The 17055-nt window shown below is 38.8% G+C and overlaps 1 protein-coding gene across 1 annotated transcript; it reads left to right on the top strand.

Moving 5' to 3' along the window:
* Nucleotides 1-15488: 15488 nt before the first annotated feature.
* LOC140507616 (olfactory receptor 51F1-like) lies at nt 15489-16445 on the top strand. Its single transcript, XM_072615633.1, has one exon. The coding sequence runs from the start codon at nt 15489-15491 to the stop codon at nt 16443-16445; it is 957 nt and encodes a 318-aa protein (XP_072471734.1).
* Nucleotides 16446-17055: the final 610 nt, after the last annotated feature.

Genomic DNA, 17055 nt, shown 5'->3' with positions numbered 1-17055 from the left:
TCTTGCTATCTTATTATGGCATCTATGAATTCTGAAACATAATCTGAATAAAATTTCCTTTCTTGAAGGTAGGATAACCAGTCTCTGAGGTTATTTTAGTCCCCAGGAGGCTGCCAGTCCCTCCTTTCATTTAATCTCAAGCTGTTGGGCCCCAGTCATGGAGGGAAATGTCATCCAGTTTTACCCCCAAGGGGGTGGGTGGGAGTTGGTGCCAAGAGGACAAGGCATACTGTTTGGTGACCAGATGGCAGTGGGAAGGGAAATCTGGGTCTGAAGGTGATGTAAATCCTTTTAGACCAGATAAGGGGAAAGGTTAGAATATCCAGGAAACATAAGCAATTATTTCTTGGAACATAGGTGTGGGAACTTCTAGATTCATCCATAGTCTGTTGCAATCCTGAATCTTAGAAATTTCAGGCCTTATGTACAGTTAAAGACTTATGTTCTTCCATTACTACCCACTCTCCTTTTCTGCAGTCTCCCAACTAACATCTTCTGTTTATGTCATATAACAGGTTAGTTTTTGGGCCTCAGATACCAGGGAGCTTTCAGGTGAGGAACCGAGTTGCTATTCTAGAGCAAAAGAGCTTCTCATTGCTCCCTTTTGACCCCTCTTGCCATTCCTTGTTCCTCACCCTGGTCTGTGCCAGCACCAACTTCCTTGATCCCTTGGAAGTACCAGCAGATGGAAGAGATGATCTTAGGAGGTGAATAAGGAATGGATTGATAGAGGCTATTAAATTGGTAGCCTTTCCCCATCCATTTTCTCCATTCATTTTGATGGTTGATGTTTTTAGGAGTTGTCCTTCTCTCCACTGGAATCCCATACTAATATTTAAATTTATTATGTGGCCTAGATCAGTGTGTGGCTTTTTATTTTCCCTTGAGAGAATAAATGATGATTGTAAGAGAACGACTCAACAGGGCATTGGTTTCTGTTGCAGCACAAAAGATTATTGTATATGATTTTGTGTGCAACTTTGTGAGGGTCAGCTTAGTGTAGACACTTTCTTCCCCCTTCACAAAATATTAGCACCTGTGAGAGGAGGATGCCATCCCAGTCTCTAATACTTGCACAATTCTTCTCCAGGCAGTTTTAGATTATTCCCAGCCTAGCCAAGTTGATGAGTTGGTATTTGTGTGGCTGCAGCAGTGGGTATACTGAACCATTTTATAAGGTGGAAATAAAAGACAGACAAACTGAATAAATTACTAAATACTAAATCATTACTAAATATAAGTAATTGGCATGGTTTGGCCATTAGCTAGGACATGGACATTTAGAAGGCGTATCTAGACTTAAGCAGTTACAATCTATTTGCCATAGGTGTTGATAAGGTAGGGTTTGCCCTCTTCATTTCTACTCTCCTTCCAAATAGTTGTATCCAAGAAGCTGTTCTCTTCACTTCCCTTCTTGTTCCCTCTGTTAAACCAGGTGTAAGGACTGATTTGCATCCAGCACCTGAAGACATGTAAAATTTGTACAAAGATCTATTCTATGAAAATGATTTGTAATCTATCGACTTACTACCTGGGAGATGTCTTATGATGTAAAATCCCCTTCCTTTGGGCTGAGGGATTTGGTGGTGTTTTTTTTTTTCCGGGTTTTTTCTTTTCTTTTGTTTTCTCCAAATAAACCTAATCTTTAAAGTTCAAAAAAGAAAAAAAGAAGAAGGCTGGAATGGTTACAGTTTTCCAGGTTAAGAGTTTTACAACCCAAAGAGAACATTTTATATTTAATCCCTGAGGGAAAAGGAAGCCACTGGGGTTAACTGAGTGGGTGGGGAGTAGTGACACAGTTAGACTTATTTTTTAAGAAAATTGCTTTTGCAGCTGAGTGGAGGATGAATTGGAGTGAGAGAAGACTTGGAACAGAGGGACCAAGAAGAAAGGTATAATAATTCAGTCATACAGTGATAAGGAATTGCTTTAGAGTGGTCGCTATGAGAATGGAGAGGAATTGTGTGACATTAGAAAGGGTTGGATGTACATGGTGAGTGTGAGTGGGGAGTCAAGGATGACATCTACATTGAAATTTTGAGTGACTGGGAGGCTTATGGTATTCTAAATAGTAATTAGAAAGTTTAGAAGAGGGCAGTGATTGGGGATAGGGGAAGAAATGAGTTCTGTTTTAGACATATTGAGATTGAGATGCATACCCCAAATCCATACCTAGACACTAAAGAAGCAGTTTGTGATGTGAGACTCACCTTCAGGAGAGAGATTAGAGTTGCATTAATAGATCTAGGAATCATCTGCAGAGAGATGACAATTGATTCCATGAGAGCTAATAATAATTTAAGGGAGATAGCATAAGAAGGAAGTAAGAAGAAGAGCCAGGACAGATCTTTAGGGAATATTTTTGCTCCCTAAACATTTCGTGGATATAACCTAGGGGTGAAGATTTACCAAAGCGTGTGAAGATGTAGCACTCAGAAAAGTAGGAGAAAAGAGAACAGTGTCATGAAAATCTAGAGATGATAGTAACAAGAAAAAGGGTGATTAAATGTAAATGAAAATTTGCTTGATACCTTTACCTCCAAATCCCATCAACAATAAGGAATAGGAAAACATTAAAGAAGATTAATTGTGAGTATCCCTAAATGATATGTTTTCTTCCCCATTCTATTTTCACTCAATATTATCTGACTAGGTGATAATATCATCTCCTGAGTTATGAATTCAATTATCATCTTTATGTAGATAATCCTCAGATTTATAAGTCTAGCCTTAACCTCTCTTCTGAGATGACATTACATCATAATCTCCAGTCTGACATCACCAACACTCTTTAGAATATCTTAATTGGATCTCAAATATACCAAACAAAACTCATTATCTTCACTCTGTCCTCCAATCCCTCTCCTCTCCTTAACTTCCTTAATATATTTTTTTTTTTTCAGAGTCGAACAAGGGTTAGGCTTTATTCAGGGTCTTGGTTACATGTGCAGGGGGAATTCTTCCTGAGGAGAGAGGAATCTCCCCAGGAGGCAAAGATCTTACAGTAAGAGAATGGAAGTGGAAGTGGAAGAGGGAGAGAGGGGAGAGGGTAGAGAGAAGAGAGGAGAGAGGGAAGAGGGGCCTTCTGTCCTCTAAGGGCCCCTCAGTGCTAAGAGCGCCTTCAGGCTTTCCTGACCCTACATAAGCTCTCCCGCCACATAGTTTGCACCTGAATACCGTGACTGTTAGACAACAATAGGTGTGTTCAGACCCTGGGCCAATCTCGAGGGCGGGGATGCTCTCTCCCAGCACGTATCCCACGGAGAAGAGGTGGAGACGCACGAGATAGCCCAGGTCTCACACCTCAATTCCCAGCTGTTCCCTGGGGGGCCTCATGAGAACTCTAAGGTTTACAAGTCCTCACCTTTACCTGCCCGATACTGTCCACATGGAACTGAGCTTACACCCCCAACATCTCCCCTTTTTTGTTTTGCACAGAGAGCACATGGCCCTAGAGCAAATAGCGGCTGGAGGTTAAGTGGGTTAGGGAGGCCTTTAACATATGGGTATCCCACAACAAGAACTTCATTTACACAGAAATCTGCAGCTAGCACAACAACTGACAAAGAGAGGAATCCAACAAAACAAACATGAAACTAAAAGGCTGAATTACAACAAGAGGAAGTGCAATCACTAATTCCAAAGCATATTCTAAGAGAAGTAGCTCAGTGCTGGCGCCTTACACTTCATCACCCCCTCAGTCATGCAAATGGACCTCACGGCCAAGCCTGTGGTGTTCAGGTGAAAAGTTGGTCACCCCCGTGTGTCCTGGATTCATGATATCAAAGTCCTCCTTCAGCCGCTGAAAGGAGATGCCTAGATGGAGTGGGCAGCAATGTCAGTGGTTGGGATGAGTGCTGCTTCCTCTCTGGGCAGCAAGGTCAAAGCCGTCAGCAGCAAACTCAGGTGGTGCATGGTCCTTCTCCAGGGTCTCCAGGTTTGTCGCTTCCGGCGTCTCCATTGTCTTGGACACTGGTTTCCACCTACAGATCTTTCTGATAGGGATCCACGCGTCCCCTTTTCCTATCGCAGGTCTTCGGCTGGCCAAACCGGATAAACGTATGAGAGAAGAGACTTTCCAGAGTCGAACAAGGGTTAGGCTTTATTCAGGGTCTTGGTTACATGTGCAGGGGGAATTCTTCCTGAGGAGAGAGGAATCTCCCCAGGAGGCAAAGATCTTACAGTAAGAGAATGGAAGTGGAAGTGGAAGAGGAAGAGAGGGGAGAGGGTAGAGAGGAGAGAGGGAAGAGGGGCCTTCTGTCCTCTAAGGGCCCCTCAGCGCTAAGAGCCACTTCCTTAATATTTTGGGGCATGCTATTATCCTCTAAAGACTTAAAACTTTGGTATAATTTTTGATTCCTTACTATTACTCATCCCACATATTCAATTCCTTGCCAAATTTTATTGTTTCAACCTTCATCACACACATGTTTGTGTGTGTGTATGTATATATATATATATATATATATGTATATATATGTATGTATGTATGTATGTATGTATGTATTACCTTTATTGCCTTCTCTCTACTCACACAGGAATGGCATTAGTTCAGCCCCTCAAAATTTTTATCTCTATTATGGCAATAGTCTTCCATCCAGTCTCTTTAACTCAAGTCTCTTCCCACCATAATACATCCTCCAATCAGTTACCAATATACTTTCTTAAATTTACTCTCCTGCTCAATAGCCCCAGGGACTATTATGTATAGGATAAAATATTAAATTTGTATGATCCTTCACAACATGACCCTTTCTCAGTTTTCTTACGTTTTACTCCCTCTCATGCATTCTACAATCCAGTTACACTGGTATACTTAAATTTCATCTAATAATTCACTTCATCTCTAGCCTCCATAGTTTTCTTTATGTTTGCTGTCTCTCATGCGTAGAATGTTCTTACTCCTCATCTATATGTCTTAGCTTCCCTATCTTCTTTCAAGACTCAGATCAATTCCCAACTTTTGCAGGAGACCTTTCCCTTTGGATCCAATGTGTGTTTGGACAGGTATTCAGTTTGTTTTCATCTCTTCATATTATCTTGTATGATGTGCCTAATTATTTATGTGCTGTCTCCTCCTTTAGAATGTATGATCTGTGAAGATGAAAATTTTTTTTGCCTTCTTTTGGTAATCCCAGCATTTGGCACAGTGCTTGAAAAACTCAATAAATTCCTCTTGTCTGACTGACAGCTGTTGTTGGTGTTGTTTGTCTTTCATTCTTGAAGAGGACCGTGACATAAGGGAGGTGATGCCATGACATGTAAATGAATTGGACTTAAGTGAGGGACGGCTATGCAAAGTCACCAGACTCACATTCTCCTCCAGAGTTATCTGGGTGCAATGGCAAGATACAGATCACAGTCACTGGAGAAGGCTTTTATCTGACTGAGAGTAAGCAAGCAAGCAAGGAAGAGATTTTAATATTTACTGGAGGTCAATTGGAACAGATATCTCTGCATAATACCAGAAAAATGACAGGGATGGATTTCCCATCTTGGTATTCCCTTCTTTATTTTAACTCTCATGTGGTAACATCACAAGGTTTCAAGTAGTGACTTTTGGCCCAGAAGTATCAAGTACCAAAATTTAGTAGGAGTTGGAATAAAGCTAAATTCCATTTTCTTACGGAGGTTTCTCAGTCACAGTCGGACACACTGTACCTTGGCCCCAACACAGTGTTCTTATGTTGGTCTTTTTTCTTAAATGGACAACAACTGAACCAAATCAAAAACTGAAGTAGATAAATCTTTGACCTATGATCTTTCTGACTCATTTTCTTTTTTTTTTATTTTAAGGAGACTATTTTTAAATTTTTTTTATTATTTATTTTTAACACAGTTTGTAACAGATAAAGCAATTCCAACTTTTGGTCAAGTGGTACTTCTTTTTAAAGTATTTACAATATGGACCACAAAAGAAATTGTTTTTTTAAACATTAACCAACTGAGACACAAATAATATTTATGTTGCTAGCTTCACAAGCTCTTGACCTAAAATTGTCTCCACAGTATTACTAAGAATTAAAGGACCCAAACTTGTTGTTGGTCTAAAGTCCTATGCCTAATAGCTTAATTTTAGACAACCTCTGATGTTCCCCTACCAATAATCTATAATTGAATAGATCTGGTATTAAGCTTATAAACCTTTTGACTATAGGAAATTGACACCAAGAGTAGGGACATTGCAGGGACACAATATCACCCCAACTTCATCCCAGTTCCAGGCAAGATTAGATTATCCACTTGTATTCAGTCAGGCTTAAAGTCTGCCAGGTGTCAGTGGGGAAACTGAGTCAGGAGGATCCTACCTCAGCCCATGCTGAACATCCGCTCTCCCACCCTTCCCTTGAGATCACCTTATGCAGTTCATACCAGCATCTCATCAGCTTACTGGCATCATGTATTGGAGGCTCAGATCGCCTTTCTTGCTTCCCATACCTGGAGTTAGGGTCAGAAGAACAGTCACTTAATAGTCCCACAGCATCTAAAAATGGCAAGTTCCAATAAACAGGTTTCAAATAAGATTATAGTTTCACTTTGGCTAAGGAACATCTTTTGAGGCAAGTCTTAAGTGGCTTACATGCCTTTCTATACATGTTCTAGTTCCTAATTAAATAGTAATCATAAAATCAAATTTACCACTAAACCTTGATTTTTGCATCAATGCCAAATTTTACCCAAGGTTACTTTCTTGTAGGAAATTTAGACTGAAGTTCTTTTCTCCAAACTAGAGATGCATTGATTTATTCTCAGTAATTAATTCAGTCTATTGCTTTAATCCTAATTGCTTTTGCCTCACTTTGTAATACGTCAATTTTTCTCCCCATCTCTCCCCTCCCCCAGCTTCCTAATACCTTGCATTCTGATTACTCCTTCCCTTAATGTACTTTCCCTTCCATCATACCCCACCCCTCTCCTATCCCTCTTCTCTCATTTCTTGCAGGGCAAGATAAATTTCCATACCCCTATCCCTGTAGTTCTTATATCCCAATTATATACAATAACAATTCTTAATATTCATTTCTAACACTTTGAATTCCAACTTCTCTCCCTCCCCCCCACCTCTACTGAGAAGGCAAGCAATTCAATACAGACTAAATATGTGTTGTTTTGCAAAAGACTTCCATAGTAATCATGTTGTGTAATGCTAATTAGATTGCCCTCTGACCTACCCTATCCCCCCTTATTTTGCCCCCTACAATTGACCTTGTCCCTTCTCGAAAGTGTTTCTTTCTAGTGACTCCCATTTGCCCTCCCCTTTAACATTCCCCTGGCTGTCCCCTCCTCTCCTACTTTACTGTGGTGTATATAAATTTTCAAATCAATTTTAGTGAGCATGTTATTCCCTCCTTCAGCCAGACGTGGGGAGAACAGCTTTATTTTTCCCCCTCTCCCCTTCTCCCTTATCTCCTCCATTTAATAAGATTTTTCTTATCTCTTTTATGAGTTATAGCCTGCCCCATTCCATTACTCCCTTTCTCTTCCTGGAATTTTCCTCCTTCACCCCTTAATTTTTATTTTATTTTATTTTATTTTTTTTGTGTGTGGATATCATCTCTTCTGATATAACACATCTTGTGCTTTCTATCGATCTATGTGCATGTGTGTGTGTGTGTGTGTGTGTGTGTGTGTGTGTGTATAATCTCTCCAACTACCCAAATACTGAAAAAACATTGGAGTTAAAAATATTTTCTTTCGATGCAGTAATGTAAACAGTTCAGCTTTAGAGAGTCTTTTATGATTTTTCTTTTCTGTTTACCTTTTCATGCTTCTCTTGATTCTTGTCTTGGGAAGTCAGATTTTTAAATATAGATCTGGTACTTTACTCAACATGAAATCTTGAAATTCATCTATATCATGAATGACCATTTTTTTCCCTTGAAGTATTATATTCAGATTTGCTGGGTAGGTGATTCTTGGCTTCAATCCCAGTTCCTCTGACTTCTGAAATATCTCACTCCAAGCCCTTCAATCCCTCCAAGCCCTTAGATCCCTTAATGGTGAAGCTGCCAGATCCTGTGTTATCCTGATTGTATTTCCACAGTACTCAAATTGTATCTTTCTAGCTGCTTGAAGTATTTTCTCCTTGATCTGGGAACTCTGAAATTTGGCAACAATATTCTTAGAAGTTTTTCTTTTCAGATTTCTTTCAATATCCATTTTGCCTTCTGATTCTGTAACATCAGGGCAATTTCCTTGATAATTTCATGGAAGATAATGTCTAGGCTATTTTTTTGATCATGGCTTTCAGGTAGTCCAAAAATTTTTAAATTATTTCTTCTGGACCTATTTTATAGGACAGTTGTTTTTCCAGTGAGTTGTTACACCTTATATTCTATTTTTTCAAGTTTTTGGTTTTCTTTACTAACTTCTCGGTTTAACTCATAGTCATTCATTTCCCTGAACTCAATTCTCTCTTTCAATGAATTATTTTGTTCAGTGAGCTTTTGAACCTTCTCCTCCATTTGGGTAATTCTACTTTTTAAACCCTCCTTCTCCTCGTTGGCTTTTTGGACCTCTTTTTCCAGTTGAGTTACCCTCTTTTTAAAATTGTTATTTTCCTCAGCATTTTTTTAGTTCTCCTTTAGTAAGCTGCAAACTTGTTTTTTAAGGTCTTCTATTGCCTGAGCCCATTTTAAGTTCCCTTTGGAGGCAGAGGCCTTGACTTCCTCTGACAGTATGCCTTGTTCTTTCTTCCTCATCTGAAAGGATGGGGGGAGACACCTGTTCCCCAAGGAAGTAACCTTCTATGGTCTTATTTATTTTCCCCCTTTTTTGGGCATTTTCCTAGCCAGTTACTTGGCTTCTGAGTTTCCTCTCCACAATCACCTAGCTTCCAGTTCTGCCAAGTCAGGGCTTGGGAGTTGATTCAAATGCACTGCTCCTAAGCCTTAGGGGTTTTTGGCTGGGGCAGGGCTGCTATTCAGTGTGAGATTAAATTCAGCTGCTCAGGTCGGGGCAGGACCACCACATGGGACTCAGATCCTTCTGGGGGTTTACAAGGAGACCTTCAACAACGGATGCAGGACAATGCCTGCTTTGGGAGCCCCTGTCCACCACTGCCTCTGCTGCTGTCTCCTGAGGGGGCCTGAGTTGTGGGGACACCCCACTCCCCTCTTGCCCAGCCAAAAAGACCCTCTCACTGACCTTTGGCACCTGTGGGTTGAGGGATCTTCGCTGCTGCTGGAGATTCTGTCCCTGAAGCTTGCCCAGATCAGCTCCTCTCGGTGCTGCATGGCCAAAGCAGGGCTGGCCTCTGCTCCACGTCAAGTGTGCAACAGACCTTTCCAGTCAGTTTTTCAGATCTCTCTGGAACAGAAATCTCCTCCACTCTGTTGTTCTGTGGCTTCTGCTGCTCTAGAATTTGTTGAGAGTTCTTCTTTACAGGTATTTTATGTGCTGTGGGATAAGAGCTAAGCCTATGTGTATCTTTCTACTCCGCCATCTTGGCTCCTCCCCCCTGACTCATTTTCTGCTGGAGCTTTTCTTGATATCTCTGAGGATATAAATTTTGGCTTTGCCCTCAGAGATTTTATAGTTAAGTTGAAGGAAACAATAATTATACACATGTAGAAATACACATACAAAACAAAAAAACTAATGCTTAACAGAATAAGGACCTATCCTTGACCAATTTCACTCAATATGTATACCAGTAGCATGGATGAAGGAATATATGGCTTATTTATTAAACTAAGAGTGATGCAAAACAGGGAGAAACAACTAACATTCAGTGACAGAGAGAGGATCCAAAATATCTCAATAGCTAAGCATCATGGGCACAAATCATCAATATGAAATTTAATAGGGATAAGTAAATGCTACTCTTAATCAGTTCTATAATAAATATTTATTGAATGCCTACTATATCCAAAACTTCGTGCCAATTCCCAAGGGGGACATAGAAGAGTAACACTTGATGGTCCCACTGGGATGTAGGGCAATGTATCCCAAATAAGAAATAATATGATGAGAGTAAAATTCTCAAAACTGTGTGGTATGAATTACAGTGCAGTAAGGTCTAGGGGAAGCAGAATTCAAAGAAGAATGGACCTCATCTGAATATGCTAGAAAAGATGGAGCTTGAGCTAAGTCTCACAGATGAAGATATATATATAGCAACTTCCTCTAGGTTTTGGTGGGAAGGACTACATCTTATAATTCTCCACAACTACTCAGAAAAAGTTGGGGATGTAATTCAGTTTGACTTCTATTTTAAAGCCCTTTGAGACTTCATTCAATTATGCATGACACATTAATGCCTTGGTGATATTGCTTTGTTTTTACTCCCATGTCAGACAAGAAAACCATCCCCATGGAGAGTCAAAGATTAGATCTGTCCTGCATTGGCAATTCCCTAAGGGACAATCATCTCTGTAGGATGACCATATGACCATATCATTCAGTCCTGCTTTTGTATAAAGGCTTTGGATTCACAATTAAGTAGGCATGTTCTTTGCAGTGGTGAGGAAAGAGAGTCATTTCTCCCTTCCACATGAACCTGGTAAGATGGAGGGATTCTGTTTGCTATCTCTGCCACACATTTTATACTTGTTAATATTGATAAAACTGTGTCATTATATAGGAAACAGGGATAGGGACTGAACTTACGATTTTGTTAGTACAGTATATGGAAATTTCAAGTGCGGAAACTCTCCTAATGAAGGCAACACATACCTAATATGTAAGTTATAGTCTTAGAGACTATAGAGTGAGGATAAGGGACCTGTGCCCATGGTGACAAGGGGAGAATTTTTCAGAAGTGTATTTTGAACATATTGAAGCTGAGCTAGTAGAACATAGAGCTAGGTTTGTTTCACAATCTCTGACTCAGGGATGCGAATATCTAGTGGTGATTTAGTATATGTCTGTTGGATTATGCATCATAAAGGTGGGGGGGGGGTACAGCTATAGCCATCAACCTCCAATTCCCACTCCTAATGCTCTCTATCACCCATTTTGTTATTGTTCATTTGTCTTAGTCATGTGCAATTCTTTGTGACCCTATTTGTGGTTTTCTTAGCAAAGGTACTGGGATGGTTTGCCATTTCTTCCTCCAGCTTATTTCAATGATGAGAAACTGAGTCAAACAGAGTTAAGTTACCTGTCTAGGGTCACACAGCTACTAAGATAAATGAACAATAGCAAAATGGGGGATAGAGAGCATTAGAAGTGGGAATTGGAGGTCGACAGAGCAGGGATACCCTTAATCCAAGACAATGTTATGATGATTTGCTTCCTTTGATATACTATCTTACATGTTGGGAACAGTCTATTTTTTTCTAATCATTTTAATTGATGTGTTCTATTTATGTTTAAAAAGTCAGTTTTATTGATAATATTTTTACATGATATCATTTTTACCTCCTCCCCATACTAAGGTTTCCCTTACAACAAATTAAAATTATTAAGGGAAAACAACCCAGACAATGAACCACATTCCACAATATATGCATTATTTTTTCACCTGCCTTCCCCAGTGTATGTTCATCCTTCCTTGCTGAAGAAGGTCATGCCATCAGAGAAATAGTGACACGACTTGCACTTGACTTTGTTTTGAGTGAGGGAGGACTGTGCAGGTCACCAGCCTCACTTCTCCTCCAGAACCATCTGAATCCAGTGATCAGATATTCATCAGGATGACTGGAGATGACCCAAGATGAGGCAATTGGGATTAAGTGACTTGCCCAAGGTCACACAGCTAGTGAGTATCAAGTGTCTGAGATGAGATTTGAACTCAGGTCCTCCTGACTTCTGCACTGGTGCTCTATCCACTGTGCCACCTATCTGCCATAACTATAATTGAAAAAAAAAAATAAGTCACTATGACATTATACAGATGGAATAAATTGCATGAGACATATTAGAGAAGCCTTCCTAGAACAATTAATATTTCATCTACTTTTAAAAAGTAGGTTGGATTCTGAGGGACAGAGTGGAAAAAGTCATTGGAGAAGAAATGAATAGTATGAAGAATGGTATGGAAGCAGGAAAGTATATTGTATAATTTAGAGGATAAAAACCAATCCTATTTGACCAGTGAATACGGTATATATATTGGGGAATAGTGGGAGATCACACTGAAATTCTTAAGGTGAGTTAAGAATTTGAAAAGCCTTTGATGTAATATAAGAAGACTGGACTTTATTCAGTATGCAGTGGAAATTCATGGAAGTTTTCAACGATCAGAGATTTTTAGTTTTTTTTTTGAGTCTTTCTGTCCCTTACAATGCACTGTCCTTTTACCTCTCCAAATATGTGAGACTGACCAGAACAATTTTAGACTATTGTGGTGTAAGTGATAGGACAGGGGATGAACAAATGCATCTGGAATCTATTAACTTTTTTTCCCAGAGAAAAAGTGACCTTATTTGTTCTAGCTTCATCAAACCCACAAGGACTTTTATTTACTCATTATCCATGTTCATTGCATTCCACTGAAATTGCTTCTCATATCTATTACTAAACCAAAACTTATCTATCAAAGGTCACCAGTATTCCCTAATTGTTAAATCCAATTGCATTTGGATGGTCTTACTTCTTTTTAACATTTCATTCAGCCAATATTTATTAAGCAATGCATATATGCAAGTCCACTGTGTATTAAAGGGGGAAAAGAATTGAAGGAGCTATTGTATTTGAAGAGCTTATGCTCCACTCAAGTGGTATCTGTGAGAAAACAAATAATTTCAGGGTACCAACAAAGAGGGATATCAGGGAAGGTTTTGTGGATAAGGTGGTACCTGAAGATAAGAGGTCACAGAGTTAAGAATATAGTACATTCCAACAAAAAAAGATAATTTGTACAGAGGCATAGAAGTAGATGAGGGCCTGCTGAGTCTAACAAATAGCTATTAAACAAATTAAGTTCAAATGTAGAATATATGGAGGAGAGTATGGTAAAATAAGACTGGCAAGATATATCATGGAGGTACTTGCATAGGAGACTTAGGAATTGTTATCTTTTATTAGGAGCAATAGGAAGAAAGTCTCTAGAGTCTTTTGAGATCATTTGCATAGAGAAAGGATTGGAAGTAGGGATATTACTTAGGAGGTAATTAAAGTAGTTGAATAGATAGGAGAGAAAAGTGAAGTAGAGTGATAACTTTGAATGAAAAAAATGGGGGGGAAGACTTTTCAAGACATGGGAAAGTTATTGGATGTGAAATGTGAAGGACAAGAAAGACATAAGAGTGAAACCAATTTTATGAACTTTGATTGGGAGGATAATGATATCTTCAAAATAAATATAAAAATTGTGGGAGAAATCATGGCTTGGGAAAAGGAGTGGAAAGCAATGAACTAATTTCATAAAGGTTGAGCTTGAGATGTTATTAAGAGTACCTAAATGTAATTCTCCAGTAAGCAATTAATGATGCAGGAGTAGAGTTCAGGAGAGACATTAATGTGACACATGTATATGTGGAGGTCATCAGCACAAAAATGATAATTAAACTCTCTTCCTAAGATGTCGTTGTTTAATAAGCCTACTTTAAAACATCTTTTCTTACTCTTCCTCACACTTTAAAGAGATTTCCATGATTTTATCATAAAGTCTCTTGCCTTTTATTTTTGTACTTTATTGTTATACAACTTCATTTTTCTCACATCTTTAATTGCTAACTGTATGCACATATTGTGTATATATATATATATATATTCAACATTCCATAAATGTATATATATGTATTTCACATGTATATATATGTGTGTGTGTATATATATATATATATTTCACATGTATATATATGTGTGTGTATATATATACATCCAGCCCTGAATTCTCTTCTGAAACCTAGATTTTCTCCACGTGATATTCAGACATCTAATCCTGGATGTCTGACCAGCACCGTGTACTTGTTATTTGTAGCTGAGCTCATCATCCTTGACTGTCCCCATATCCCCCCAAAATTTTTCCTTCATTTGCCTTCCCTATTTATGCCAGTGGCACTACTATACACCTAGTTTCTTGTGACCAAAACCTTGATGTTATTTTAAACCCTTTTCTTTCCCCAACTCTTTTATGAAGTCATTGTCGACATCCTGTTATTTGTCCTTACGTGACATATATCCCTTGTTTTCAAACTATTTTTCAATTCTTACTATTACAATTTAAGTCTTATCTCTCCATCTCATACCAGCTTCCTCTGTTCTATCTCTTTTTAAACACACTCTACCTAACAAGCTCATCTTAGCTACGCAAAATCTATTGAAAGTATTCTTCTATTAAAAATAACGGCCTATATTTTTCTTTTGTTTATTGAGTGAACATTAAACTCCTTTGACTGGACTAGAGGAACTTCAGAATATGGAACTATCCTATATTATTTACATTTTCTCTTACTACTCACACGTACTGGATTTCAGTCAAGCTGTGCCATTATCAGTCATTTACCTCGCCTTACACTTTCCAACCTCCATAACTTTTCTCAGACTATTCTCAGATAAAAATCTTAAGTTGGATAATAGATGATCTCTTTTCAAGGGTGCTGTAGAATAGTTGGGCTGAGCTATAAGAGATATGGAAGCCATTAAATTATACATAATATACAGCCCTTCAAGGAATATTAATTTAAAAAAAACATATATTAACATTATCTATGCTCTGTTGTAATTTCATTTATTTTGTTAAATATTTCCCAGTCAAATTTTAATCTGGTTCTGCAGCACTTGAGAATGCTGTGGGTCCCATGTGGTCTAAGAAGCCCTTGTTTGATAGGTCACTTAAATTCTGAACTGATAAGGAAATCTCCTCAACCCCCCAGAGTCTACTACTGACAAGTGATTCAGGGAATTTCCCCAATAAATCTCAGTGTCCCCTCCTATATTTGGCATCAATTATTCTCAGCTATGTCCATTTTTAATGTATGAAACTTCCCTGCTCAGATCCCTACTCTAAGTTCATACTCCTACTGAGTACTGTGGTGCTGTATACCTCTCCCTAGCCCCCGAGTGAATTATTTTGACTTAAGCTTTGTCTTTCTGTATTTCCATAAAGCGTGGTGCACACATTTTTCTTTTTACCTGCTTACTGGTTGATATAGCTAATGCTTGCACTAGCTTCCCAATCTGAAAATCAAATGTGACCGAGTTAGATACATTCAACCTTTTAAAATATCTAGCTTTCCAAATGTATACATGATGTAAATATATGTTCTTTTATGAAGGGTAGAGGCAAGAAGGTGTGAATAGTTCAATGAACTCCTTCATCTCTACTAGATCCAATATTTAAAGAGTATATAAATTTATCTTTACACCAACATTTATGAATTTAATCAATCACTCAGTCATTCATCAAAGATTTATTGATCTATTCTGCAAGGAACTGAAGGATACCACAATTTTAAGAAATGAGGTTGTGTTGCTTCATTTAGGGGAATAGTTTGGAAGAATCTAGCATATCATTTTTATACATATTATGAGAATTTCCCTTGTGTTTCTTCAGAATCTGTGCTATATGAAAATAAAGGCTGTCTTCCTAACCTACAATGGTGACCTTAAGCAACTTGACATCTCCACTTCCAAGCTTCCACCTCATTGGCATCCCAGGACTTGAAGCAGCCCATGCCTGGATCTCCATCCCTTTCTGCTGTCTCTATGCTATCGCTCTTTCAGGAAACAGCATGATCCTGTTTGTCATCATCACAGAGCAGAGCCTTCATGAGCCCATGTACTATTTCCTTTCTATGCTCTCAGCTACTGATTTGGGCTTGATTGTTTCCACAATGTCAACAACATTGGTTGTCCTTTGGTTTGATTTGAGAGAGATCAGCTTAGATGGCTGCATTGTCCAAATGTTCTTCCTACATGGGTTCACCGTCATAGAAACTGGGGTCCTGGTGGCCATGGCATTTGATCGTTTTGTGGCTATCTGTGACCCTCTAAGATACAGCACCACTCTCACCAATGCCAGAATTCTTCAGATTGTTCTGTTGATACTTATGCGCATGATAGTACTGTTGGTACCCGCACTTTTATTGCTAAAAAGGCTGTCATTCTGTAAAATGAATGTGCTTTCCCATTCCTACTGTTACCATCCTGATATACTCAAATTAGCATGTTCAGATACCAAACCCAACAGTTTCTGGGGCTTAATTGGTCTCATCTTGACTTCAGGTATAGATATACCATGTATCATTATCTCCTACATCATGATCATACATTCTGTTCTCAGTATTGCATCACCTAAAGAGCAGCAAAAGGCCTTCACCACTTGTGTGTCCCACATTGGAGCTGTTGCCATCTTCTATATCCCTATGATTTCCTTGTCCATGGTGCACCGCTTTGGCCAGTCCGCTCCTAAGATTATACAAACAATGATGGCCAACATCTACTTAATCCTTCCACCTGTGCTCAACCCCATCATCTACAGTCTGAAAGCCACACAGCTTCGTGAGGCTTTGCTCAAATTGCTCCTTGCAAAGGACCCTCCTTTGTCAGGCTGAGTTTAGATGGGATAAAAATGACATGTTATAGTGGATAGGATGGGTATGTGTTTGTACATATGGGTGAGGAATAAATTACATTTTCCCAGATAATTGACTTGGGAGTGTGAACATTCATTTAAAGAAACTTTAACTCCAATTTTCATGTATGTGTATTTATGTATGTGGCTCCTGTTGATAACATCAGGGAACTGTAGATGAGGACAGAAAAATTTGAAAAATTAGTGGAAGCTTCTTCTGTCCTGAAGTCAGACAGAGGAGAGCCAAGCCAGTACCTGTATGGAGACCAGGAGCAACAAAAATGCACCATAGACATAACATAAATGGTAGGGTAATTATGCAGAAAAAGACAAATGATTTAATGAGAGCTCCAAGGGATCTATTCTTGACATTATATATACATATACATATATTATCCTGTAATCACAGTACTTGAAGGCTGATAGATTCTGGATGGTAATTTGGTGGCATCAATAACACTGAGAGAAGCTATATAAAGTTCCTAGCTATTTTATGAAAGGGGGGAGAGAGGGCCCCTACTTAATATTAAATTTAGAGTAGTTGCTAGAGATGACTCTAAGTATTGTCAGTGATTATGGAACGTGTGATC

This window comes from Notamacropus eugenii, chromosome 5 (genome assembly GCF_028372415.1).
Source record: "Notamacropus eugenii isolate mMacEug1 chromosome 5, mMacEug1.pri_v2, whole genome shotgun sequence".
Lineage (NCBI taxonomy): Eukaryota > Metazoa > Chordata > Mammalia > Diprotodontia > Macropodidae > Notamacropus > Notamacropus eugenii.
Note: the sequence above shows the minus strand (reverse complement) of the source record. Positions and strands in the feature narration are given on the sequence as shown.